Source organism: Hermetia illucens, chromosome 1 (genome assembly GCF_905115235.1).
Source record: "Hermetia illucens chromosome 1, iHerIll2.2.curated.20191125, whole genome shotgun sequence".
In the NCBI taxonomy this organism is placed as follows: Eukaryota; Metazoa; Arthropoda; class Insecta; order Diptera; family Stratiomyidae; genus Hermetia; species Hermetia illucens.
This window is the reverse complement of record NC_051849.1, coordinates 12,862,043-12,887,922: the sequence shown is the minus strand read 5'-3', so window position 1 is coordinate 12,887,922 and position 25,880 is coordinate 12,862,043. Positions and strand designations below refer to the sequence as shown.

Sequence of the window (25,880 nt, the reverse complement as noted above, 5' to 3'; positions counted from 1 at the left end):
ACGAGAAGATGAAGCGAAGATCTGTACTCCGCCCCTTGTTCTAAAATGATACGTAGGGTGTTGAAATAGCCAGTGCTGGAAGATCCAGAGTGGAAAAGAACCTACTCTCTGTCGATTAAACCATCCATCCGCGACTATGAAGGAAGAATCGATTGTTACTGTCCATCACAGGACTATCGAAAGATTTGCGACCGCATGTAAATTCTTTTGTGATGCGGTATACACTTCTCAAATCATCGCGTTCTGCTGTATCTTTCGCTCCCCTGACCAGGACAATAATGAATTCCCTTTTGCCAAGTCGCGCACTATGTTAAACTTCTCTGGATTCCGCTCGGTATCGCAGTTTGAGCGTCTCACGCCCGCCATCACTTGAACCCCTTCCGTTCGTCGATCCGCATCCACGATTGCATAGTCAGCCAGATCTTATGATGATCTTCGTAGTACCCGAGAAAAGAGCATTTGTGATGCTCAATGGCATTTTTAGGCAGGTTGCACAGTATATCCAGTCCAATTAGCAATATAGCTCTCGTATTATCGAGCGACAGCTGGATCATACAAGTGGTCGATGTTGAACTTGTGGGGTCGCAGCTCTCCAAACTTGCAAGAAGTGGCGGACGCGACACGCAAGCGAACGTAAGTGATCATCAGGTGGTAATCCTTTTCGAGGCCGATGCCAGTAACTCGTTTGTTTCGCAAATCTAGTAGACAATTCCTAAATCTACTGCTGATCGCATAGTGTTGTATGTACGATGTCGGTTAGTTGAAATGCAACTGACGTTATGGCAAGCTCTGTGTCACCAATGACGAGATAGTGCAAGCTGGAGACCTCATCATTATCGTTACGGTAGCCAAGACCGTGTTCCACCATTACTTGTCTCAGCAAGGTGTTGCCAGAGCCCACCCTGGCAGTCAGACCACCCATCACGATCAAAATGCCACCTTTAGGAAGCCTCCTCTGGACTTACGGTAGCCGTCAGAAACAACCCGACAAGGGATTCGCATTTGCTGCCACTCGGCTTTCCAGAGTGCAAACACACTAGGCCGCAAGAGGGAGAGTAGAGTCCATCTTACTTCGCATAGAACTAGAATGTCCACCTTATATTGCTGGAGTTTTCCCTCGAATTAGAGAAAACGAGTCTTCTAAGGACCCTCACTACCGTTGTCGAGGAGCGTACGCTGCATTACAGAAACGAATCATAGTCCGTTTTCAATAGCCAAAGGTCTTTGGCGTGAAAGTAGGTGGGGTACATAGACCGCTATTATTAGTTTTCTGGTAAAATCAGCGGCTAAAGGGGGCAAGTATGTGTAAAGAAGTGTTTCAGATGCCTCGATTTCGGTAACTTTGCAATAGATGGAAAAGATGTTGAAAACGTGGAGTAGAGGGTCATCTTATTCAAGATCGGGCTGAAGATTCATGACAACCGGTACGTTCTAATTCGTGACAAGTTTCCGGCCTGTAATAATAATCGTTGGCGCAACCATTTAAATGGATGAACGCCTTGAAGTATGTTAGAGAACTTCATTCAAGACCGTAACGGTGCACTACAGGATTATTGTAGCTTGTAGCAGCCCCATTGCGATCGCCCGTGATTATTACCCTGATTTGAATCAGGTGCTCATTCACAGCTAAGTCAACTGGTATCCGGCGTCAAGCTATGATACGAATCCTACTGTCACCAGTGAGATTTTATCCGCGAGCTTCTATACGACAGCGTTGTGCGCTAGCCACTGATCTATCCGGATCATATAGGAAGGAGCTAAATAAGGTTGACAAAAATCAACCTCAACGATTGTGAGGTAGCTCTAGACCTACTTCAACACACTATTTGAGAGCTGAATGTAAACGTGACGGTAATTTGCAAACCGTACCAAAATTACGGTGACATTGCTTGGATAAAGAAAACGTTTGGCAACTCCGCGATCTAAGCATGTGGAAGACAAGTCAAAGAGTAAAGAATAGTATTTTCGGTAGCTGGGGTTGTTAGGGAATAACTAACAGCGTCCATAGCCACAGCTCTTTCTAGCCCTCCAATAGCACAATATGAGGAGATGCTAGAGAATTTGATGTTTGACGCTGGAGACTATACCACTAAAAGAAGAGGTGGTGATTTCTAAGCATGGGCCTTGAATTGGGAAGCCGAGTTACGAGAACCAGATGTCAGACACCTGTGCGGGACTGGATATTGTACTGGCTAACGTTAGATTGTTCAAGAGGAGAAATTTCAAGTTTCAGGAGGAGGTCATGTCTGCGAATATTATTGGAAAAGGCGAGCCGGCTGTTTCAATTTACTTGTGAAACCAGTATATAATCTCGTTGCGATCATATTTCCTGTTGGCAAGGCGAAAATTGGAACATCGGGAACTAGAGTGGAAACGCTGAGATCTTAGAAGTTGCCTTAAAAATGTCATACGGGAAAGTAACCCGAATCGCTGCAGGCCTTGAACTTTTGAGGTGCTACCTACAAGGTTGTAATGAACGTTCATGCGGATTTATTTGATAATAATTGCTAGTCGTTTTCCTTGACTTCGGGGCTACTGAAAGGGAGTCACGGGGAATGTGTGCATCTATTGGAGATAACAAGGCATTGGGACTGGACGGAATTTCGGACAAAGCCCTGAAATTATCTGCAAAGACCAGGTCAAAGTAGTTCATAAGCATATTTGAATCTTGGCTGAAGGAAGGAAGGAAGCTACATACCTCTCAGCGCGGTTTCCCGATTCATCATCATCATCAACGGCGCAACAACCGGTATCCGGTCTAGGCCTGCCTTAATAAGGAACTCCAGACATCCCGGTTTTGCGCCGAGGTCCACCAATTCGATATCCCTAAAAGCTGTCTGGTGTCCTGACCTACGCCATCGCTCCATCTTAGGCAGAGTCTGCCTCGTCTTCTTTTTCTACCATAGATATTGCCCTTATAGACTTTCCGGGCGGGATCATCCTCATTCATACGGATTAAGTGACCCGCCCACCGTAACCTATTGAGCCGGATTTTATCCACAATCGGACGGTCATGGTATCGCTCATAGATTTCGTCATTGTGTAGGCTACTATGAGGTCCATCCTCATGTAGGAGGCCAAAAATTCTTCGAAGGATTCTTCTCTCGAACGCGGCCAAGAGTTCGCAATTTTTCCTGCTAAGAACCCAAGTTTCCGAGGAATACATGAGGACTGGCAAAATCATAGTCTTGTACAGTAAGAGCTTTGACCCTATGGGGAGACGTTTCAAGCGGAACAGATTTTGTAAGCTGAAATAGGCTCTGTTGGCTAACACTATTATTATTATTCTGTTAAAGAAAAGTCGCACCGCGTCCTTGAAGAACTATTGTGCCCCTTTTACTGGTTATAGTGTACCTGTTGGTCATAGTATCTCAAGCAGGCCAGTAACCGTTAGGAACTTTAGTATGTTCCCCACTTCCAGAAGTTTCGGCTTTGCATCTGGTATTAAGTGTTCTCCCAGATGTATCGACCTACTTTGCACAAGTGCCGGACACTGTCCCAGGACGTGCATAGAGGTTTCGTCCTCCTCCTCGCAGAACCTGCAGGCAGTGTCCGTAGATATCCCTCGCTTCCCTAGGTGGTAGTTCAGCCGACAATGACCAGTGAGAATTCCCACTATGATTCGGAGGTTCTTTTTGGTGAGGTTTAAGCAATCCTTTGTGCGCATGGGTTCGTATCCCCCAATAAGCACCCTGAACTGCTCCATCCCTGGTAGGCCCGCCCAATATAGTTCCCTCAACCGTTTCTCTTCGTTTCTTAGATTCATAGCCATGAAACCGTTTCCGATTCCACAGAATGGTTCTGGCCCGTGTAAAGGCATCCCTGCTCCCTTCTTGGCTAGTTCATCCGCTGCCTCATTGCCTTCCAGCCCAGCATGGCCTGGAACCCAAAGTATCCAGACCTTGTTGGACGAGCCGAGTGTATTGAGTCTCTCAAGGCATTCCCATACCAGTTTAGAGTTCACCTGGTTGGACCTAAGTGCCTTGATCGCTGCTTGGCTATCGGTGAGAATAGCTATGTTCTGCCCCCTGTAGTTTCTTTGCAGATTAAAGGAGGCACATTTGCCTATGGCGTAAATTTCCGCCTGGAATATGCTAGTGTACCTGCCCATTGGCTCAAAGTACATTTTCCTTGGACCAATGACACCGGCACCCGCTCCCTCTGTTGTGAGGGATCCGTCAGTGTACCAAGTAATCAGTTGCTGGTTTAAGCCGTATGTCGCAGCCACGCTCTCCCAGTTTGCCTTGTTACTCCAACGTGTTTCAAACTTCTTATCGAAGTGAAACCTCGTTGTCATGTTGTCCCTCGGTATCAGTAATTCGGGATACCGCCTAGAAAGGATATCAATCTTCCTCCGATTTAGACAGCTCCCCGCCTCACTCATACTACCGGCCATCCTGAATATTGATCTCCTTGCCTGCATCTGTATGTGTAGATGGAGAGGGGTTAATCCCAAAAAGACCTCCAGGGATGCCGTTGGGCATGTCCTCATTGCCCCACTGATACGCACACAAGCCAGCCTTTGGAGCTTATGTAATTCCCTGGCTTGTGTGCTGAGTTGGGTTTTTTCTGCCCAGATTACCGCTCCATAGGTAATCATTGGTCTTACTATTGCAGTATATATCCAAAGTAGTATCTTCGGGCTACAACCCCATTTTTTTCCTGCTATGGATCTGCAAGTCATCAGAGCCCTCGTGGCTTTCCGACAAGTGTTTCCGACATGTGTCTTCCAGAATAATTTTTGGTCTAGCGTGATTCCCAAATATTTGACCTCTGTTTCTCGTTTTACCTCCATATCATGTAATGTTACGGCTTTCAGGTGATCCAGCTTACGCCTCCTAGTGAATGGTACTATGGTGGTTTTGGTTGGGTTGATCCGCAGTCCCACCTTCCTGCACCAGGCACTAGTAACCCTTAATCCAGTTTGGATTCTATCAGATAGGGTATCTTCATATTTGCCCCTACATATCAGAACAATGTCGTCCGCGTAGCCCTGGACTTGTATTCCAGTATTAGTTAACACATCCAGGAGTTCATCCACTACCATACTCCACATCAGCGGCGATAGTACTCCGCCCTGTGGACAGCCTTGAGTGGTGTTCATGATAATAGAATTTGTACCTGTTTGTACCTCTATTTGTCTGCTTTGCTGCTGTGTACGATGTGTTGTCGAATGCTCCTTCGATATCCAAAAACGCGCACAGTGCAATTTCTTTTGTTTCTATGGCGTCCCGTAGTACCTCTGTCAGCTGATACAGAGCAGTTTCAGTTGACCGTCCTGCCCGGTAAGCGTGTTGACAGTGATGTAGAGGATTACGCTTTAGAACGTTAGTTCTAATATAGTTGTCTATGACCTTCTCCACCGTTTTGAGTACGAACGATATTAGGCAGATTGGTCTGAAAGATTTAGGGTGAAAAGGATCCTTTTTACCCGCATTCGGAATAAAGACCACTTTTGCCCGTCTCCATGTCCTTGGTATGTAACCCAGTGCTACGCTCCCCCTTACCACCCTCAGAAGAGACTCTAAGATAATTCCTAGGCTTCTCTGGATAAGTGCTGGGAAAATGCCATCTGCTCCGGGAGATTTCATTGGTTGAGAGGTTCCCACTGCCCATCTTAGCCTAGCTTCTGAGCATACCTCTTTTGCTAGTTTCCAGCTCTCTTTCCTTCCCCTTTTATTCGTTGTTGGGGTGTCAGGCAGATTATTGTCGCCTGCCGCCGAGGGGTAGGACCCTGGGAAATGAGTTCTGAGAAGCAGGTGTACCCTGTCCTCCTCATTCTCGGTGAATGTCCCATCTTCCTTTTTCAAGCAGACAGAGGATATTCCCCCGTCTTTGGCTACAGCCTTGTACAGCCTGGTTGCTTCTGTGATCTGTTCAATCCCCTGACTGACACTAACCGTGCGCGGATTTCATCATCGTTTCCCGATTAGCTGAAAGAATCCTTTGTGACAGTAGGTGTTCCTCAAGGTTTCATATTGGGACCACTACTATGGAACATCATTCATGATGGAGTGGTTGGCCTTCATCAGAGGAAGCAGACACGATGACCTATCAGTAGTGCTACTTGCGAAACACCCTCAGGAGGTAGTGGGACTTTTTATAAGTGAAACTATTTATGAAACCAGATCATGGTTAGAAATGGTTTAACTGGAGCTGGCCGACATTACGAGCGAGGGTTACATTAACACTTGAAACAGTTCCCTAGGGGGCAAGATGGTTTTAGAAGAATTTACATCGCTTCGGATTGAACTTAAACTATGTTATGTTCCGCTGTCCGAAATTCGTGGATGAGAGCAGGTTGAGTAACGCCATCACCTCATGGAGTAGACGTTGATGTCGGAAGCAAAAAGAAGCTTCAAGAACGGAATCAAGGAGAGAGTTTATTGAGTTATTCTTTGCAATTGTTCGCTCCTTCTCTTTTCTTGGGATAGGACGAATATTATATTAAAAACCTAATACAAATAATTGGCACAAATTTAGATACTTCAAGCATAATTTACTTACCTTCCAGCGGTCCACCTTTCGATAGGTCATACACTTGCCTAGGATTAAGGATATACTGGAATTTTCGCATGAGTCGATCACCTTGGCGTCCACCGCTTTTGGGGTTGACAAAAACTAATAGCGGACATGTACCGGATGTTGAAGAGATCTGGAAGTGTTGTGCTTGGGCCTGCTAAGGGAGGAGAGGTTATCAATCATCGTCTCTATATTCACTTTTTTGAAGATGCTTTTATCACCTTAGATTTATTGTTTGATGTGTTAACTGATCTCTGTCGGTCAAGCACAGCAGGACAGATTGCCGTTGGTGGAACGATGAGGTTTGCATATTCGCCTAAAGTGCATTCCTTTTTCACGGATGAAGCGCAACGATTGTGAAGCTGTGATAATAAAGGGTTATAGTAATATTGAATTTATGTAATCTATTCTGGAGTGTGATGGTCCAACTCCAGAAAGCTTGAGAAAGCAATATGGAACACAACTGCTCGCCTGCACATAATAAATCCTTCGTATATCCTCTCTGTAAAATATTGACGTAACTCCTGAGAAGCAATTTAGCGTCAGCGTAGATAATCAAATTGAAAAAGTCTTCTCTTTTTACGATAATGACAGCTTATTGAACTCGGAATCGAACATTAAAACGTCCTTATTCCATCAAAATCATTATCCAAATTGCCTGCAATCATCTTATAGAGGATTAATAAATGTCCAATGTTCGATTAGACTAATTGAAATTAATGATATTGCGCGTCGAAAACCTAATGCCAAATGACATGACGTAGCCGAAAAATTGAATTAGTTTTAGGGCAAATTTCCGGTTTCAAATCGATACCCTCCCATTTGCATTTTTTCAATCTAAAATCTTTATTAGCTCTCCGGCCATGTTTCTGGCAATCTTTAAACTTCCTCTTCCCAGCCATTACTGCTCGTTATCTGTTGTTATTTTGTAATATAAAACGTGATTATCTCCTCAAATAGAGGCATATAATTCTCGAAACAGTCTAAGAAACAAAGGACTTGCCAAAATTCACGGTATCCTTGGAGAATTTAGGTGAGTCTTGCTACTTTGCTAGTCGTACCTTTTCGGACAAGGTAAGGAGATGCGGCCAAATTAAAATTCAACTCACAAACACGAATGTTGCTGTAGTGATGATAAGATATCCTTCAGATTTCGGTGAAAAGAACGGAAATCTTTTATTTCTTGGAAAATTTGGAGGGAAGTTTGTGGTGAGCAGTTGGATGTTTGTTGGTTTCCGTGATTATTTGGAGAAGCTAATAAAGTTGCGACAATAGAGTGGAGCTGGAGTGTTTGGACTGCAAATTGGCAAAATACGAATAAGTTTGCCGTAATGACTTCTTTCATAGCTTTTGGAAGGATGTTGTAGGTTCAATGGCTCTCTGGGATGTATTATTTCATAATAAAGATAGCCGAATTCGTAAGAACTTCAGATCTAGTTTTTGGGAATGGCCGTTTACAACAATTCAGAAGAGTGGTAGACCAATATCCGCTTTTAAAAATACGAATGGGCTTATTCATTACAAACTTGATAATGATGCTTCCAAACATAGAGGCACTTGAAGATGTCTAATTTAATTTGCGGTTTCAGAAATTTAGTACAATATATTGTGGGATGCCGGGTGATTGAACTTCAGCTTCTTGACTTTTATGTTCCGGGTCCGAATCCTGGTTTCATTCATTCCCTGCACTGGAGAAGGTGCTAATAGGGCTAATACGTTGAGGGCTGCGTGGCCATTGGGAAGCATGGTCCTTAGTATGCGAACCCTAAATACATTGGGCACCTTCAGTTTCAAATAAGACTATTACCCTGGTGGCGGGGCTGGTCAAGGTGGACATTCTTCCTGGGTTACTCGTGGGACCACGACATGGACTCAATTTTTATAAAATCGAATAAAATAACGATAGAAGAGGCGATGATGCCAGCTGCTGGCATCCAGCCAGAAGACAGTAGCCGTCAAGAGCAGCACACTCAGTGTCAGTCGTAGCACCGCTGTGTTGAAACCAACCCCAGAGACGTCTCGAAGTGAGGCAGACGGACTAGTGGTTTCCAGCCTGGAATCCACTACCGTCAGGCTGGGTGTAGCAAGTACCAGACATATAATAGTACTCCTAACCCGAAACCCTCAACGTCGTGGATCCCTCAAAAGTAAAAACTGATATCAGAAACCGGCCAGGAAACGAAGGTCAACTGGCTCAGTGGTTCAAGAGCCAGAATCAGAATGCCATGCATATTCTCAACAAGATTGCTAAGAATAAGGAGGCTAAATACCAGGCGATTTTTGAGGAATACAACAAAAAAACGCCTGGCAGACAAGCAGAAACCGAAGTCCGCAACAACAGCCCGCCGGCGAGCCACGAATTGCGAAACCCTTCAGCGACGTGGCCAGATGCAACTTACGTGTGGCGGTGGCGGATGGTAATTCCGCTAGCGGCAAATTAGCGTCGGAGGTGTGGACTAGTGTTAAGGGCAGACTGTCAGAGATGGTAATTGGGCATCTCCTGGACGCTAAAGGCAAATACACGAGATCCATGCCCTGCTTTGATTCCTCTCAGGTAGTCCGTGGGTTCCAAGTTATAGCTTGAGAGGACCAATTTTCCAGGGACTTTTTCGATTCGTGCGTCGGTAAAATCAGTGAAGTCTTGGCGGGCGTAAAGCTCAAAGTTATCCCTTGCGACAAGGTTCCCAGGAGACCGGTCGCTCGCATCTGGTTGGGCGAAGATCCGCATGGATAACGCCAAGCTGGTCAAACCCTGCGCCTTCAAACCCCCAAAGTTTTCATGTAGGACTGTACTGTTATCAAGGAGGAGGAACCCCAGACAAACATCCAAAATTTTCTGCTCCGTATAAACGGAGAGTGCTTGAAGGCACTGGAAAAGGTTGACTATAAAGTGCGGTTCGGAGTCAGGAACGCAAAGGTGAAATTGCTCCGCTCTGCACAACCGGACGACGACCTGGATCCAACCGCCGTCCCCAACGAGCTGTTGGAAGAGATGAGGATCAACGGCACGAAGGGGGCTGACGAACCTCTCATGCAAGTAGATCATGCTAAGGGTAATGCAGATAAATCGGCAGTACTCGAAGTGCACTAATACAGGAGCCACAGGTCGGAGGACAGACATACAGCACCCGAGTTCCAGCGACCTAGTCGTGGTCAAACAGAAGCTGGCGAGGGCGAAAAACGTGTATATTTCCTAGTCTTACTTGGCTCATGACTGATCAGTTCCACCAGAAAAACTACAACATTTGTCGAGCACTATAGCAATAAAGGAAACCAACCTGTTGATAGGCAGCGAAGCCATTGCAATGCATATGCTTTGGGGCAGCTTGGAAATCAACGAGAGAGATGAGTTGGCAGTACATCAACGTTCCATATCCCCAGCTCGGACAACTGTCACGGTTGGAAGAAGGTCAAGGACCTATATCTACCTACTAACCGACATTGGGACTCATAGGGTAGAGTACTGGAGCATATCTGACCAGAGATCCTTCTCAGATCATAACTGGATACTTTTCAGTCTAGATCTCGCCGCAGACATTTCCAAAACCTTCAGAGTAATTAAGAACAATCTTTTCGGTGCGAAAATTGGCAAGATTGGCACAACAGACGAACTGGAATCAAAGGTCGGGGCTTTGGGAAAAGTATTCGATACCGCTTTTAAAGTCTGGTGCCCTGCTAAATACAGCAACAAGACACTGCCACCATGGTGGAGTGAAGCTCTCTCTAGCCTCCATCGAGACCGCCGAAAGGTTGTCTTATATTGACTATTGTCGAAACATCGCGAATCCGCGCGGCTCAGTAAGATTCTGTTCAAAGGAACATAAGAGCCCATCCTTTCTTAAAAAGTCGGAAGGCTCTTGGACGGAATTTTCTGGTGAAACCTTGGAGTTACTGGTTCAGGCGCACTTTCCCACCAGCGGGGAGGACTGTAAGTGAGAGCCTTAGTTGGAGGATTTGCAGCCATCCCACCCGTGTGAGACTGTCAAATCGGCAATTACTTAGGATAAGAGCTTCTCCCCATATAAATTTCCGGATCCAGATGGTTTAATGCTAGTCATGCAACAGAAAAGGCAGGGAAGGGTTGTGTCGTGGTTTGTTGAGATTTACCGGGGTTGTATTTCTTTAGGATACGTAGTGCTAGAGACGCGCACGAGTGGTTTTATAACGAAAGCGGGCAAGCGCGGCCGTGAGTCTGCGAAGGACTTTCGACTAATCAGCCTCACTTCTTTCGTATTAACACCCCTAGGGCGCGTCCTAGACATCCAGTTGAGGGCGATTATGGGGAAAACGCCCTTTAAGTCCCAGCATACCTACCTCAAAAGCAAATCCACAGAAACCGATCTCCACGAGGCAATTGGTATGATTAACCGGTCACCGCCGTATAACCTGCCTTCTTGGATATAGGTTAGTATCAACGTCATCAAGGAAGCCTTGACCAGTATTGGAGCGGAGGGGTATTTTACGCATTGGATTATATCCATGCTAAGTACCAAGATAATGGAGTTGGATCGGGGAGCCGACCACTTGATCAGAGCTGTGAACAGAGACACGCCTCAGGATGTTGTCATCTCTCCGGTGCTCTGGTTAATAGTGATGGAGGAAATTTTACAAATATAGGACAGCAGCGGGCGAAGCTGGAGCCGTATACCGACGACTTGGTAATATTAATATAAGACATGATTCCATCTAGTGTTCGGATAGCTGAATGGCTAGAGCACAAGGCCATCGTACGGAAGGTCGCGGTTCAAATCTCATTGATCACAGTGGGATTTGTATCGTGATTTGACGTCGAATCAGCGAATGTAATACTCAGTAATAATCTCAGGCGAGCTCAATGCTGACTACATTGCCTCCTACAGGATACTATAATCCTGTAGTGTACCGTTGTGGTCTTGAATGAAGTGCTCCAATATACTTCAAAGCCATGATCCAATTGGCTTGTTGCGCCAACGATTATTATTATTATGTTTCCGTCCATTATGAATGACATTATGGAAGGAGCGTTGGGAAAGGTGTGCCTGTGGCCGCCAGATGCGGACTCGAAATAAACCCAACCAAGACGGAACTGATGCTATCCACCACCAACACAAGGGTACTTGAATTCGACCTACCACAGCTGAATGAACAAAGGTTAGTTCTTTCCTCCAATGCGAAGTATCTGGGTGTAATCCAGAATTCAAAACTAAATTGGAGATTGAACATAGAACTGAGGGTTGAGAAGGCCTGTATAGTCTTCTATGCCTACTAGAGAATCTTCGCAAAGAGGTGGGGTCTCTGGCCGAAGATGGTTCTCTCGATGTACACAGCTGTGGTGGGCCCCATTCTAATGTAAGGCTCTATTGTATGGTGGCTTTGAGCAAAAAGTATAACAGAACGAAGATTAATAGGATTCAAAGAACCATGTGTGCAGGTACTACGGGGGCTCTGCAGTCTTGCCCGCAGATGCTCTCAATGTACTATTGCATCTCCTCCCCCTACACCTACACGCCAGTGTATTCCAAGGGAGTCCTGGCGTTACCGGAAGTCTGTCGATGGCTGGAGCATGATCCGAGCCCCAAGCGTAACATAGCCATTTTTACCGACAGCCAAGAAGCCAATAAGGCCTTATACATAGCGATGACATTCTCCAGGCTGGTGAGGCAATACGTAAACGTGCTGGATAGTCTGATCCTGCACGCTCAAGGTCACCCTCTGTAATTTCAGGCATAGGAACATAGAGGGCAATGACCGGGCTGACAGATTGGCCAGGCGGGGCTCTGCTCGTGGAAGTTCTTCGGCGGGTACAATCGGTTCCACGCTGGTAACTGTCAATGGCGAAATCTAATCGCACTGCTTAGCAGTCCGTGGCCTTAGATGACGAAGACCAAGTCAAGGACAATTTTTTCCCGCTTATAACATAGCTCAATCACGAGAGCTCCTGTGCTAAACGCGTGCAAATGCATACAAAATTACGGCGGTCTGCCCGGACCATACCACCGCTTGGCACACCCTACAATTCGCATTGCCGAAGCTGCGGAGAAGGGGGGAAGTCCTCAGGCCCTTCCTGTGCGATTGCCCAGTTCTAGCTAGAATCAGGGGAGGATCTGAGTCGATTGGACTCTGTATCCCTGCTCTCAGAACAGCAGTCACGGTGTTAGGAGTTTGTGGCATCAAAACGGCGCACCACAGCGCTAATTGGGCTCCCCGGAGCGGCCCCTGATACCTACCTATCTACCTGCCTTAATAGCTTGAAGTAAGGCGCCATAAATTCCCCGAGGAACTCCAATGGAGAAGCATATTATACCCTTTCCGAGGGGATTAAATTATCTTATGGCAGGTAAGGTGAAAATCCGCCGGATCATAGTTCGGATACGAGCCTACGTAAGGCAAGTAACGTAACTAGTGACGAGTCTACGTCAAGCAAGAATGTAATAAGTGGTGACAGCGGGGGGAGTACGTGAAGGAAAAACGTAACAATGTCAATATCCTACGGAAAATTTTGGAGAAATTAAGATCTTCGCTCCACTTGCTCTTCATAAACTTTGAGAAGGTCTTTGATAGTGTGAACAAGGAGTGTGTCTAGCGTGCTCCATGCAAGAAGGGCATTCTGAAGGAACTAAACAATACTATCAGAACGACTTATGATGGTGCCAAATGTTAAGTACTGAATCGACGTAAAATCTTAGAGGTCATGAACTTGGCCAAATGGCTTTAGATTTGGAAAGAGAGGCAGATAGAGTTGAACTCCAACAAAACCGAAGTTCTATGTCCGACAGGTCATCGTATTCTCCCTATCTGCATTAGTGGGGAGACCATCGAAGGCTTCGATCAATTTGTATATCTAGAAAGAGTGATTTCTGCTAACAGTGGCACCGAACGCAATTATTTCACCAAAATAAAGTATTTCTCTGTTGCTATATGGGAGTAGCGCATGGAAAGTGACCCCCATTGTCACTCGAAAGTTCCCAGCTTTCGTCGACACAATCCTGCGACATATCATCGAAGTACGCTTCATTGATACTATTTCAAACGAGGAACTTGTTTGTTACCAGTTACCTGTCGGCGATGTGATTGGAAGCCAAGCAGTGGATAGGAGACACTGTAAGGAGGGGCGACAAATGCATTGCTGACAATGCCATGCAATGGAATCCCCTCTGCCAAGATGGCCGACGGGTGGATCGCCCCAAGAGCACTTGGCACAGAACCGTGGACCAAGAGTGCCAGCATCTCGGAGAATCATGTGAGAGCTGAAGCCGATTTCAAGTAACTGCGAACAAAGGGGCGTACGTGTGGTTGACGCACTTTACCCCACAAAGGAAATATAATGAAAGCTTTGATCAAATTACAGTAGTTTAAATTAACATTCCACATGTGTTATGTTCTGTAGCAAACGAGACTTGTGTTAAGAATGAAACTTCCTTCAATTTATTTGTCATGCATACCTGTACATTGCATTCTGCCTTAGTTCCATTGATTGCTTTCTCAAGGTATTTGGTATTCCTGTAAAACATAAATTCAATCTATAAATTACCATCATATGACACCAGCGGCATGTTCGTCCTGTAATTCCATGATAAGTTTTAATACGTTTCCGACATTTCGAACATCGCCCGTAGCAGTTTCCTTCCACCCAATGGTGCATCAAAGGATCTCCACCCTTAGCTTTCTTAGACTTAACATAAGTCGATATACAGTTCGACGGAGCATGTTGAACGCATCGTTCATGTACGGTGTATTTACATACTGATTTTCCATAACGATGAACAAGGAGTTTCCCAAGAAGGAGCCAACGGACAATGTTCGATATTTGTGTGCAGACATCCGGAAATATAGCATGAATTATACGTTAGACGTTTTGGAAGGTTCCATGTAAAGAATACGTGAAAAGTTTTCGGTTAAGGATCATCCGGTACATATTTGATAATATAAATTCTGAGTAAGACGCAGATATGTGGATTTTATCTTTCGAGGGAGGAATAAATTGCACTTACCTTGGGTAACATCTTTGGATAGATGCAGTTACATAATATTTGCGATAAAAATAATTTCAACTTAGTGCAATGCGGGCGGAAAGTTTCTCTCTGTTGGGTTCAATGAAGTGGTCAAAATGAAGGAAATGGAAAAACGAAAATAGTTTACAGAAAGGAAATTAAAACGATGATTGCGAGTTCATAGTTTGAAGCCATACAGTTATAGGTATAAATAATCACGGTATCCGGGCAGTACTAAGAGGAAATTCGCAGATAAACTGTTTTACTGCTGAGTCAAGTGGAAAATAAAAATGACCCAGTTTGGAAAAATTAGAGGTTTTCTGCGTATGCACGAAAGAATCCCTAATAAATGGTACCTGCTAAAAATAGCGTTATACACACTACCACTACTATTAACCCACTTAAAAAAAGAACCTAGCATTACGCATGGTTTCCCTCCCTACGTCAACGTCACCCTTAGCTTTACGAGGAACCACTTGTGAAAACTAAAAAACAATTCAAATTTCAGCAAGGTTTGAGGAGGTTCTGAGTTCACAATTACTTGTTGGTAGACTAGACTGAATGGAAAGAATTTTTTTTGGTGAACCCCCGCCCCCTTCCTTGGCTTGAGCTTGGCTGAAGCGGTTTTTCACCTGAATATTCATTCATATTCAATCTCACGTTGTATTCATGAATGCAAGACGCAAATAACCTCTTGTAACTGCGTTCCTTCGTATTGCTTCCAGGGAAGAGATGAACCAGCATCTGGTGAGTTGCCTCTGTACTTTCAAACTGGATACTTCGTGACTGGAATATGTGAATCTTGCTCTGGCTCCTTCCTCTGTATGGTATTCTCTTTGAGTTCACCATCAGCTTCGACTTCCTTAGTGTCTGAACTATGTCACCTTGCAGACGTCTATCTCTTTGTTCACTAGGCTCGTCAATACATCCTTCATACAGTCCAGACTTGCATCACGCACTTATCAATAATGTCGCGATGTTTTCGATTGTGGCTTTTTTTCTAAACAAATATTTCTAATGAAGTTGGACAGGCAACATCTACATGGATACAGCAGAATAGAAGTTGGACTTTTCCCATAATCGGTAACTTGCGTAAAACTAACGAATGGCATGAGTTCCATTCGCATGACTCGGAAGTCATAAATTGGTATTCCCTCCCTGTTCTTCTGATTTCGAGTAGCCGGACCGGCGCCAGAAAAGGTGAGAGAATTTCAAGAAATTCCACGTCCAGAAGACTGTACGCAGGGAATTCAACTCCCAGGACATTCTTTGAAATTTTATGGAGACGAAAAAGTGTTGCACACGTTCAACTGCGAAGGGAGTTGTGCGAGTAAAATTCCGCGCGTAAGGGCTGCTGTTAGTGTCGTGAATAGGATGTAGTGCATTGGTGTGCGCTCACGTGGTTGCGAGTGCGTGGCTGCGAGTGCGTGGCTGCGAGTTGCTGTGAATACGTGGCATCATCCGTCGTAACTACACACATTATACAGCTGCTTATAGTTTCCCACATCACAGCGGGAACCAAAGGCAGAGCTTCCTTAAAGGTTCATTTTGGAATAAAGGAAAAGGATAACGAAATCACTGCGCGAATGATGCTTGAAAATTCCTTTAGCAAATACGCGCAACATTTTTGGCAACAAATCCATGTTTTCTCTTCTAGGAAGGGAGGACCAAATAAGTAGATGCATTCAAAATCTTTCGGATGCATCAGTTTCCTATTGGGATAAGATGGAAAAACACGCACAAAAGAACCACCTAACCGACATCGACACATCGAGACACCGATGCACCAATACGACTTACCTAGCAAGCCCCTACCTGGAAGGTGCTCAATGAGATTCCGTGCCCCTTTACCGTTAAAGTTGGCCCTCCTGTGTATAGTTTCCTTGCTGCACGCTTTGTATCCTTTCAGCAGGTAGATTCTGACTTGACGCTTCTCAGAATGATAACTTTCGCATCACTAAAACGAGGTCATAATTCCGAGCTACGCAGCTGTAGCTGACCCTCTAGCTGGTCATTCTGGAAGGGTGGATTCCATTGCATGACTTAACCAGGACTTAAGTTGAGGACTTTTCGTAATATGCGACCCTTTACCTACAACTTCTGCTAATACCTTTACATGGCCCGCACGCCGATGCAGTTCATCGTTGGAAATTTTCTTAGGCCTCAATACACAGATGGTACGGCGAAGGCATGCGCTAACGAATACTTGGAGGCTTTAATTAATAGTGGTAGTCACTTTCAACGTGTTACTCTCATATAACAGCACAGAGGAAACACTCCGGGGGGTGGTGGTGTCGCAGCTGACACCGTCGTAAATTCAGTGATGAATCTGATAACGACGGCGTGTGAGGCTTCCATGCCCCGGAGGGGCCCCAGGCGCGACAAGCCTTCTATGTACTGGTGGACGGCGGAAATTGCCGACCTACGGAAGGAGTGTCATAAGCTCCGCCGTTTGGCACAACGTTTGTACGCCAACGAGGAGGCATGTGCCATAAAGGCACAATATAGATCAGCAAAAGGAGACTCCGAGACTCCGGCTGGCAAAATCTTGTTAATGAGGTGAATGATGACCCGTGGGGACTTGGCTATAAGCTTGTCACTCGGAAAATCGGGGCTCTGCGGAAGCCCTGCATACTGAGCACCGACCAGATGGACCGCATTGTGCGGGCATTGTTCCCCAGACACCCTGTACGGGTTGATGTAAACAGCGCGGAAAGCCTCGTGGATTGCCCCCTTTTCACAATGGGAGAACTCGAAGAAGCGGTTCTCACTATGAAAAACAGGAAGGCGCCAGGTCCTGATGGCATCCCGGCGGAAGTTTACAAACTGGTGTTCCGCCAACGGCCAGAATTGCTGCTCGAAGCGTTCAACGCGTGCTTGAAGGAGGGCATTTTTCCTTCTCGCTGGAAAGTGGCCAGACTCGCGTTGATCAGTAAGGGTAAAGGAGATCCGGAGCTCCCGTCTGCATACCGACCGCTGTGTATGCTTGACACGGCCGGAAAAGTGCTTAAGAAGCTCATCAGGGGTAGACTCGCTGAAGCGATCCGTGCTGCCGGGGACTTATCCGCAAGGCAGTTCGGGTTTAGAACAGGGAAATCTACAGTGGATGCTGTTATGGAGGTCGTAGATGCGTTTAATCGAGCCGGGGCGCACAGCCGCCGATCTCGACGGATAGTGCTCCTCATAACGCTTGACGTCAGAAATGCCTTCAATTCCGTAAGATGGACAGATATGCTGGGCACACTAGAGAACTCCTTTCACGTGCCAAGCTATCTCTTGCGGATATTGAGGGATTATCTGAAAGACCGCTCCCTGTTCTATGAGACGCTGGAGGGCCAGAGGAGGATGGAAATCACGTCGGGAGTAGCGCAGGGATCCATCCTAGGGCCGGACCTCTGGAACGCTTCCTACGATAGTCTGCTGAGACTCGATATGCCAGAAGAGTCGCGCCTGGTCGGTTATGCAGACGACGTTGCGGCACTTGTTGCCGGACGCACTGTTGAACAGGCGCAAAGCAGACTTGGCATATTGATGCGACGGATAAGCGGATGGATGACTGCTCACGGTTTCAACCTTGCGCTGGAGAAAACTGAAGTAGTCATCCTGACCAGAAGGAGAATCCCGACCTTGCGTCCCATATCAATCGGCGAGTTGACTATAGAGTCAAAACCAGCGGTTAAATACCTTGGTTTAATGCTCGACTCAAAGATGAGCTTCTTCGAGCAAATCAAAGCAGCCGCGGACAGGGCTGCAGCAGGAGTCGCGGCCTTGAGTCGGCTAATGGCGAATGTGGGCGGCCCTGTATCAACTAGGAGACGTCTCCTCATGGGAGCAACGCAGTCCGTCCTTCTCTATGGTGCGGAGGTATGGGCTGATGCCCTTGACAAGGAGGTGCATCGTAAACGCCTAGCTCAAGTGCAGAGGCGGGGAGCTTTGCGAGTGGCGTCTGCTTATCGCACTGTCTCCGAATCGGCTGTGATGGTGATTGCGGGAGTGATCCCCGTTGCCCTCCTTGCCAAGGAGCGCAAAGCTATCTATCGCCGTAAGGGCGAAAACTTAAGAGAAGTGGTTGCCCGTGAAGAACATCAACGCACCCTTAGCGAGTGGCAACCTTCTTGGCAAAATGAGCCAAGGGGTAAGTCGACTGCGCGGCTCATCGACAAATTAGACCCATGGTTGAACAGAAAGCACGGTGAGATTGATTACTTCCTTACCCAACTTCTAAGTGGGCATGGAGGTTTTCAGTCTTACCTGCACAGGGTTGGGAAGGCGCGATCTCCTCATTGTGTGTTCTGCGATAGAGTGCCGGATGACGCTGAACACACCTTTTTCTCTTGCGAGAGGTGGGATGGCCTCCGCCAGCAGCTTTATGCAGACACAGGGGAGCTCTCTCCAGACAACATTGTCAGAGAGATGCTGAAGAGCGCTGGCAGCTGGAATCGTATTGCGCATTATGTTCGGGCTCTTCTTACTACGAAGAAGATTGAACTCGACCGGCAGAGGGATCGGACGGTAAGGGGTTCCCTTAACTAACAACTCCCTTCCTCCCCTCCCCTCCCCTCCCGTTGGTGAAAGGAATTCCCTGACTTGAAGGCTCCCAAAGCCGGGAGAGCGAGAGGGCTAGCCCGAAGTAATGTGTCAAACGGTTCCAGGCTAGTTCTCTGATGACAGGGAGGTGTTTAGTTGGTAGTCCGCCAGCGTGCTTTTGCGGGAATCCAACACTCTGTGCGTAAACGCATTCACCTACCCTACTCCAAAAAAAAAAAAAAACAGAGGAAACATTGGCAGGCAATAGCCTCAATATGATGTTGATGTTTAGGTACATGCATTCCCAGATTTTAGACAAAATTGTGAAGGTAGATTTTCAACTGTCAATACATCAGGAGGTAATGGGTTCAATGCCATCGTCTGTACCAAGAACCCTGCCCAGAGAGACTTTGTGTCAGTCACACTCTATTCGCTTCCATCCAAAACCATTCTGCATTCGGGGCAGATGTCGTCAGCGTAGTCTTCTGAACCGGGGTTGTAGGAAAGAGAGGTCAAGGTCCATTGGCGGAAAGAAACAATATTGGTGACAGAATGCAGCCTTATTAGACTCCGTTTTCGACTTTAAGCTCCTCAAAGATTTTACATCCATGAAGTATATGGTATTTTAAGCCTCGCTTTAATAACACCTTTCATTTGTCGGGGATGCTTTTTCTGTATAGAGCGATTCAGATACGATTTCTATTAATGTTGTCGAAAATTTCCTCAAAATTGATGAAGGGCAGGTGAATCAGCGGCCTAATCTCTGGACACTTTTCACAACGATTAAAACCGTTCGCTTTTCCGTGTTTTTATTTTTTTATTAGTAGCGAAGTTACTGCGGAAGGAATTGGGCTCGAAAAGTAAGAGCATTGAAAGTGTTCATTCTATTAACTGAGGGTTTATTGATGAAGCAAAGGAGTATTTCGGAGCCCAGGCACCATACAGTGACGGCTTCATGATTTAGTTCAGATTTTTCATTTGGCTAGTTTTTGAGAATGAGTCCGTGAAAGAAATGACCACTTTTCATCCCCAAGCCTCCCCCTTGTATATTACGTCAGAAGGAACACCAAAAATACTAATGAAGACCTTTCATTTGATACCCCATGTGACTACATTCAGTGAAAAAAAAAAGTTACTTCCCCTTTTGCATAAATGAGAGCCCCCTTAAAATCTACGTTCATATTTCCCACCATCCCGCCAAATTTGGCCTCAATTATAATAGTATAACTGTTTCTGAAAATGCGTACGGCAGACAGACAGACATATAGTAAACCGATTTTAATAACACCTTAAAAGTGGGGACGACTAAATGCATTTTTCATACGATAGCGGAACAGGTCGATGCGACTACTTGGACGCTTTGCAATAGAGATGGCTAGGTGTTGTATGGAATATTAAAAAAGTGATATGACCTTAAAGTATGATATTCTATTACTGTTACCAAGCGCTCTCCAAACATTACAACATTATCACATCACGAAGCATCACCGCATTACCAAACATTAGGACGTTACCATGCATCATCCCATTACCTGGCCTCATCGTATTACCTAGCATCATCCCATTACCAAGCAACATCTCATTACCTAGTATTATCCCATTATTTAGCATCATCTCATTACCAAGCATCATTTCATTATCTAGCATCGTCCCATTACCTATCATCATCTCATTACCTATCATCATCCCATTACCTAGTATTTGATCTGGAAAAGTGATTTTGATTTTGTGTCACGGCTCACTGTCCTTTCCATGTGGAAATAATTATCTTATATCCTAATAGGATCTTTCGTTTCTCCCCGGGACTGTCGTATACTTCACGTTTTGAATGTAATAAATGCATGCCAAAATGTTTTCGAAACAAGTAATATTTGGTGCTATGGGCTGCCGAACGTTAATATTTAATGTTGGTGGTATAACATAGTAGTTACGGCTAAAGTAACCAAAGGTGATGTTTGTGATTCGAAAAGTGATATGATATCATATTACCTACTAAAGCAATGCTTTGGCACCTCTAGTGACTAGAATATGTGGATCTTTCTCTGTCTCCTTCTCTGTATGGTGTTCTGTTCCAGTATAACGCCGTGTACCTCAGTTAGCCTATTTTATTATATACTGCAGGCATCGTGGATGAAAACAGTCCGAGCTACGCTCCCTTAACGTCTCAATTGCATCACTCTCTCGCAATGAATATCATTCTAGTATGCGCACGTCTGGTCGCTAGCCAATATATTCTGCATGTCTGCTCTTGAATATGCACTTATTTATAGTGTTGCGATGTTTTCGAATGTAGTTTTCTCTTCTAAATAAATTTTTATAATAATCTTTACAGCAGAAGAAAAGTCGGATTAATCCAATAATCAGCAACTTGCGTAAAATTTGTCAACGGCAGGAGTCCCATTCGCATAGGTTAATAGTCATCAATTGGTTCATCCTCTCTCTCTCTCCCCGTCGGTGACTTCGAGAAGTCGCGCCAGCGTGAGAAAAGGGGCTGGAATTTCAAGAGATAGCAACCTTTCTATCGCGGTGTGTCAGCCAAAATTTAAATAAAATTAAACCGTTTGAAAAGGCTAGTTCCTTCATTGGCTAACGACTTGGTGAAAAAACAAATTTCGTATTTCGGGAACCAACTGTGCCCTTCTTCAATGTTAAATAATGTGATTTTTAGAGAAGAAATTTCTACAAGTGCCCACCGACATAGACATAGGTGTCGAAGTGTCAATCTAGTATCTTTTGCATAGTCTGCAAGAAGTAAAAGTATGTAACCAACGAGGATTGTTGGGCGATGGAATCGGTCAATCTGTGTATCTTATATCTGGAAAATTCAGAACTTTTGATCGTCTAGGCTCATTCGAACCACTAAATTGCCCAGTGGCATATTAACTCGTTCAGGAATATGGACAGTTTATGTATCTTATGGGGGACGGGCTTTAAACCTCGAAATGTAATCGCATCATCATCACCAACTGCGCAACAACCGGTATCAGGTCTAGGATTTAATAAGGAACTCTAGACACCTCGGTTTTGTGCGGAGGTCCATAAGTTTGATATTCCTAAACGCTGTCTGGTGACATGACCTATTCCATAGCTCTATTTGAGGCAAGGTCTGCCTCGTCTTCTTCTTCTACCATAGATATTGCCCTTATAGACTCTGTTGGCAGCTGACAACCGTGTGCGGATTTCATAATCAGCCAGAGGGTTTGATAGTCGAACTACCTGACTTTCAGATCCGCCATCAGACACATACGTCTGGCTCGCCAATTTTCCAATGAATGTAGAGACTCGTCGGCCCTCGTCTGACCGAAGCCAAAGTGAAGTTTAAGCGACTTTTGGCCCTGAGAATCATCCGGCTCTCGTCTAAATGGTGGGCGAAACCGCTACATCTCGTCCCGAAACCAAATGGAACTTGGCGTGGTACGGGTGACTACAGGCGAATAAATGACTATACAATTGCAAATAGCTACCCTTTTCCGATCTTCAAGGACCTGCTATACGAGTTCGCAGGAGCAATTTTTTCGGTCATAGACCTAAAGATGGCGTTCTATCAGATCGCCACCGAGAAGGAAGCTATACCGAAGACCGCCGTCAAGACAACTTTTGGGCTTTTCGAGTTTACTCGATCTTCCCTGGGACAGCGCAATGAAACAGAGTCCCGCCAGCAGACTATGGACCATCTTTTTCGCGACCTACTCTTCGCAAGAGCATATCTGGATGACATCCTTATCCCGCTCAACATCTGCGACATCTTTGCAGCGTTTTTGAAGTTGTCCGCAGCGCCAAGCCACGTATCATTTCCGAAAAATGCGTCCTTGCGAAAGTGCAGGTAATTATTTGGGATCACAACCGTTAACAGCTATGACGATGAAATCCTCGCACGGTTGTTGACTGCCAACAGAGCCTATTTCACATTACAAAAACTGTTTCGCTCGAAGCGTCCCACCATAGGATCAAAACTCTTACTGTAAAAGACAACGATCCTTATGTATGGCCTGAGTTCTTAATAAAACTAACTGCGAACTCTTGGCTGCGTCCGAGGGAATAATCATCCGAAGATTGTTGGCCCCTTACCTGAGGGTGGACGATTCCACAGCTTACATAGCGACGAAATCTATGAGCGATACCATGACCGTCCGGTTGTGGATAAAATCCGGCTCAATAGTTTACGGTTGGCAGGTCACTTAATCCGTATGAATGAGGATGATCCCACCCGGAAAGTCTGTAAGGGCACTATCTATGGTAGAAAAAGAAGACGAGGCAGACCCTGCCTAAGATGAAGCGATGGCGTAGGCCAGGACGCCAGACAGCTTTTGGGGATATCGAATTGGTGGACCTCGGCGCAAAACCGGGATGTCTGGAGTTCCTTATTAAGGCAGGCCTAGACCGGATATCGGTTGTTGCGCCGTTGATGATGATGATGATGATGGTATGGGTAACGATTCCAATCGGGCTAAAATTCATCCACATAACTGCGCAGTCTTGGGCAACTTCACTGCGCTAGTGGGACGGTTCGATCACTTGCACATCGACCTCGTTAAACTTCCTCTCTGCAAAGGATTTCAGTATTGCCTGACGATTGTGGACAGATTCACCAGGCCGGAAGCAATATTGCCGTTACTGTCGCCAGATTCATCATCGATAGATGGATCGCTCTATATGAGACGCTATTTACTAACACGACATACCTCAGTTCGAATCTTCCCTGTTCTCCGAACTGACAAAATTCTTCGGATTCTCGAGGATACGCACTACACCATACCATCCACAATAAAATGGAATGGTAGAGAGTACCCAAAGCAAGCTAAAAACAGCTTTCTCGTGCGAACCAAGAACGCCATGACCTAATCTACTGCTTCTGGTGTTGCTTGACACCCGCACCAATTGTAAGGAGGATTTGCAGGGATCCTCTGCGGAGATGCTGAACGCCAGGATACTCAGGGTTCCAGAAGAATTCTTCTCTACTCAGAGTCTTCTAGACGTCTGCCCCTCTACATTTGTCGAGAGTTTTTGTAGCCTTGCTGAGATTATTAAGTCAGCACCAGCTTCGAGACTTATCCCGGAGAAGTCAGTGTCCTTTTTCGAAGATCTACGCTCGTGTGCCCATGTTTTTACAAGGGTTGGAGCCATAAGAAAGCCCCTCTACCCGACATATCAATTATAATAAAACAAAATAATTCAATAAAAGATGAGTTGCTTCTTTGTAGTTTGGAAAGAGAGAGAAACTTTTGTGTCACGAATAAAGCTTCCAATTTCGAAGCTGAAACTGCGTTATCCTTGAAGTAGTTTCTTAAAATGGGAGTACAAATTTTATTCCTTCCCTCGAGACTTATCTAAGATTACTGATATAGTAGAAACTGAAGTCATACTTACAGACACAACACAAACCCTTCTTTCCCAAGCCGACTAATTTGTTAAGGCAAAAGTTACAATAAGCCGGCTTATTAAAGTGCTTTAATCGCCACACGTGTATGCCATCCTCCTTCAATGTGTTATCGACTCCTGTAATATTGATTGCCTGTTTTTTATAGACGCCATATTAAGTTGGCGTTATGTCGCCATTTTGAATTTGAACTTACCTAATAGAACCAATAGCGGAATCGTTGTTAAACCTCCACGTTGCCATTCCTCCAACGACACGGTTCCATCTGCATCGTAATCGATTTCCACCATCATTTCTTGAAGGATCTGCATGGGGACCAGAAGCACAAGAAAAAGAATGAAATCATATTATCAGAATAATGATTTTTGAAACATGAGGAACAGAGAAGTGTTCATAGGAGCAAACAGAGTTGCTTCATGCCTGTAAAGCAAGGACTATGTGAGTGCTTTCAAACCCAGATACGTACAACGTCAAGTTAATGTGGTCCTGGCTGTTTGGCTTCTGTAAAATTTGTCGAACTTCGTAATGTATTCATTCTATGTGACTCGAATATTAACGACGGAGTGTGGGTATAATTTCGGAAGATAATAAAATATTTGAGAGTGTCCTTGAAATTGTGGAAAGTATAAAAACGATCCTTCAGCACATCACATTAATTGTGTTGGATGCTCATTCCCGAGGGATTTTCAGCAGAACTTAGCCCCGAGAACTATTACTCAATGTCAAAGCCTTTGTGTTCCTCTTAAGGATGTACGTATCTATGACCTCGTATGTTTCCCACGAAAAGGATTTCTTGTATTCAAAACGTATTTGCTGAATCATTTTCTTGAAAGTCGTTAACTCGCGCGTCATCCGCATTAAGTATCGAAAAGAAATTGGCTTTATTCGCTCTCCTAGAAATTCCACCGTAATAAGGACTATTCCATTCTGAAAACGCGTTAAAATTTGAAATAAATTTCCCGTGAGGCGTGACTTAGTTGCAGGGGGAACCATGCGGTAATCCGTTAGATATTATTGCGATCGTTTCCTTTTGTTGAACTGAACGTTCTTTGGGAAATTTAGTGGCCATTTTGAAATTGGATAAGGTTTGCCAGGATGTGCTTGATTGAAATTTTAAGGAGCTTGCAAGGAAGTCTGTTTTTGATGGGCATACTTGATGGCATTTTGATAGTTCGAATCATATATTTGCCAGTTGATTGATATCCTTCTTCTGTTCCTACATATTGTGAGGATAGGAATTTATTCAGAAACTGTTTTTGACAATCTAGAGCCGTTTATGGGAGTATAAGTGCATCAAACTGCAAGGCCGAGTTTTCAAGTAGGAGACTACAAAGTGTACAATTTTGGCAATTATCAACGAAGTAAGTGATAACTACCAAATGGACGCTAAGATTGTTAAGGGATGAATCTCGATAATATGGAGATACATTTTGATAGACTTCTAGCAAGTCAGGATACGGGAAGTTGGACCCTTGAAGCGGCAG

At 45.1% G+C, this 25,880-nt stretch overlaps 1 protein-coding gene across 4 annotated transcripts in view; it reads right to left on the bottom strand.

The window, feature by feature from the left end:
• The window catches only part of LOC119661393 (diacylglycerol kinase 1), a 331,394-nt gene that overhangs the window by 76,903 nt on the left and 228,611 nt on the right, over positions 1-25,880 (bottom strand). For 2 of the 4 annotated variants that reach the window (XM_038070718.1, XM_038070721.1), the window contains exons 10-14: positions 24,593-24,701; positions 24,387-24,515; positions 14,033-14,244; positions 6,744-6,884; positions 6,508-6,679 (exon numbers count right to left, since the gene is read on the bottom strand). In XM_038070718.1, coding sequence (XP_037926646.1) covers positions 6,508-6,679; positions 6,744-6,884; positions 14,033-14,244; positions 24,387-24,515; positions 24,593-24,701 — 763 coding nt within the window. The remainder of the gene's footprint in view (positions 1-6,507; positions 6,680-6,743; positions 6,885-14,032; positions 14,245-24,386; positions 24,516-24,592; positions 24,702-25,880) is intronic. The other 2 variants (XM_038070719.1, XM_038070720.1) reach the window with 1 other exon arrangement.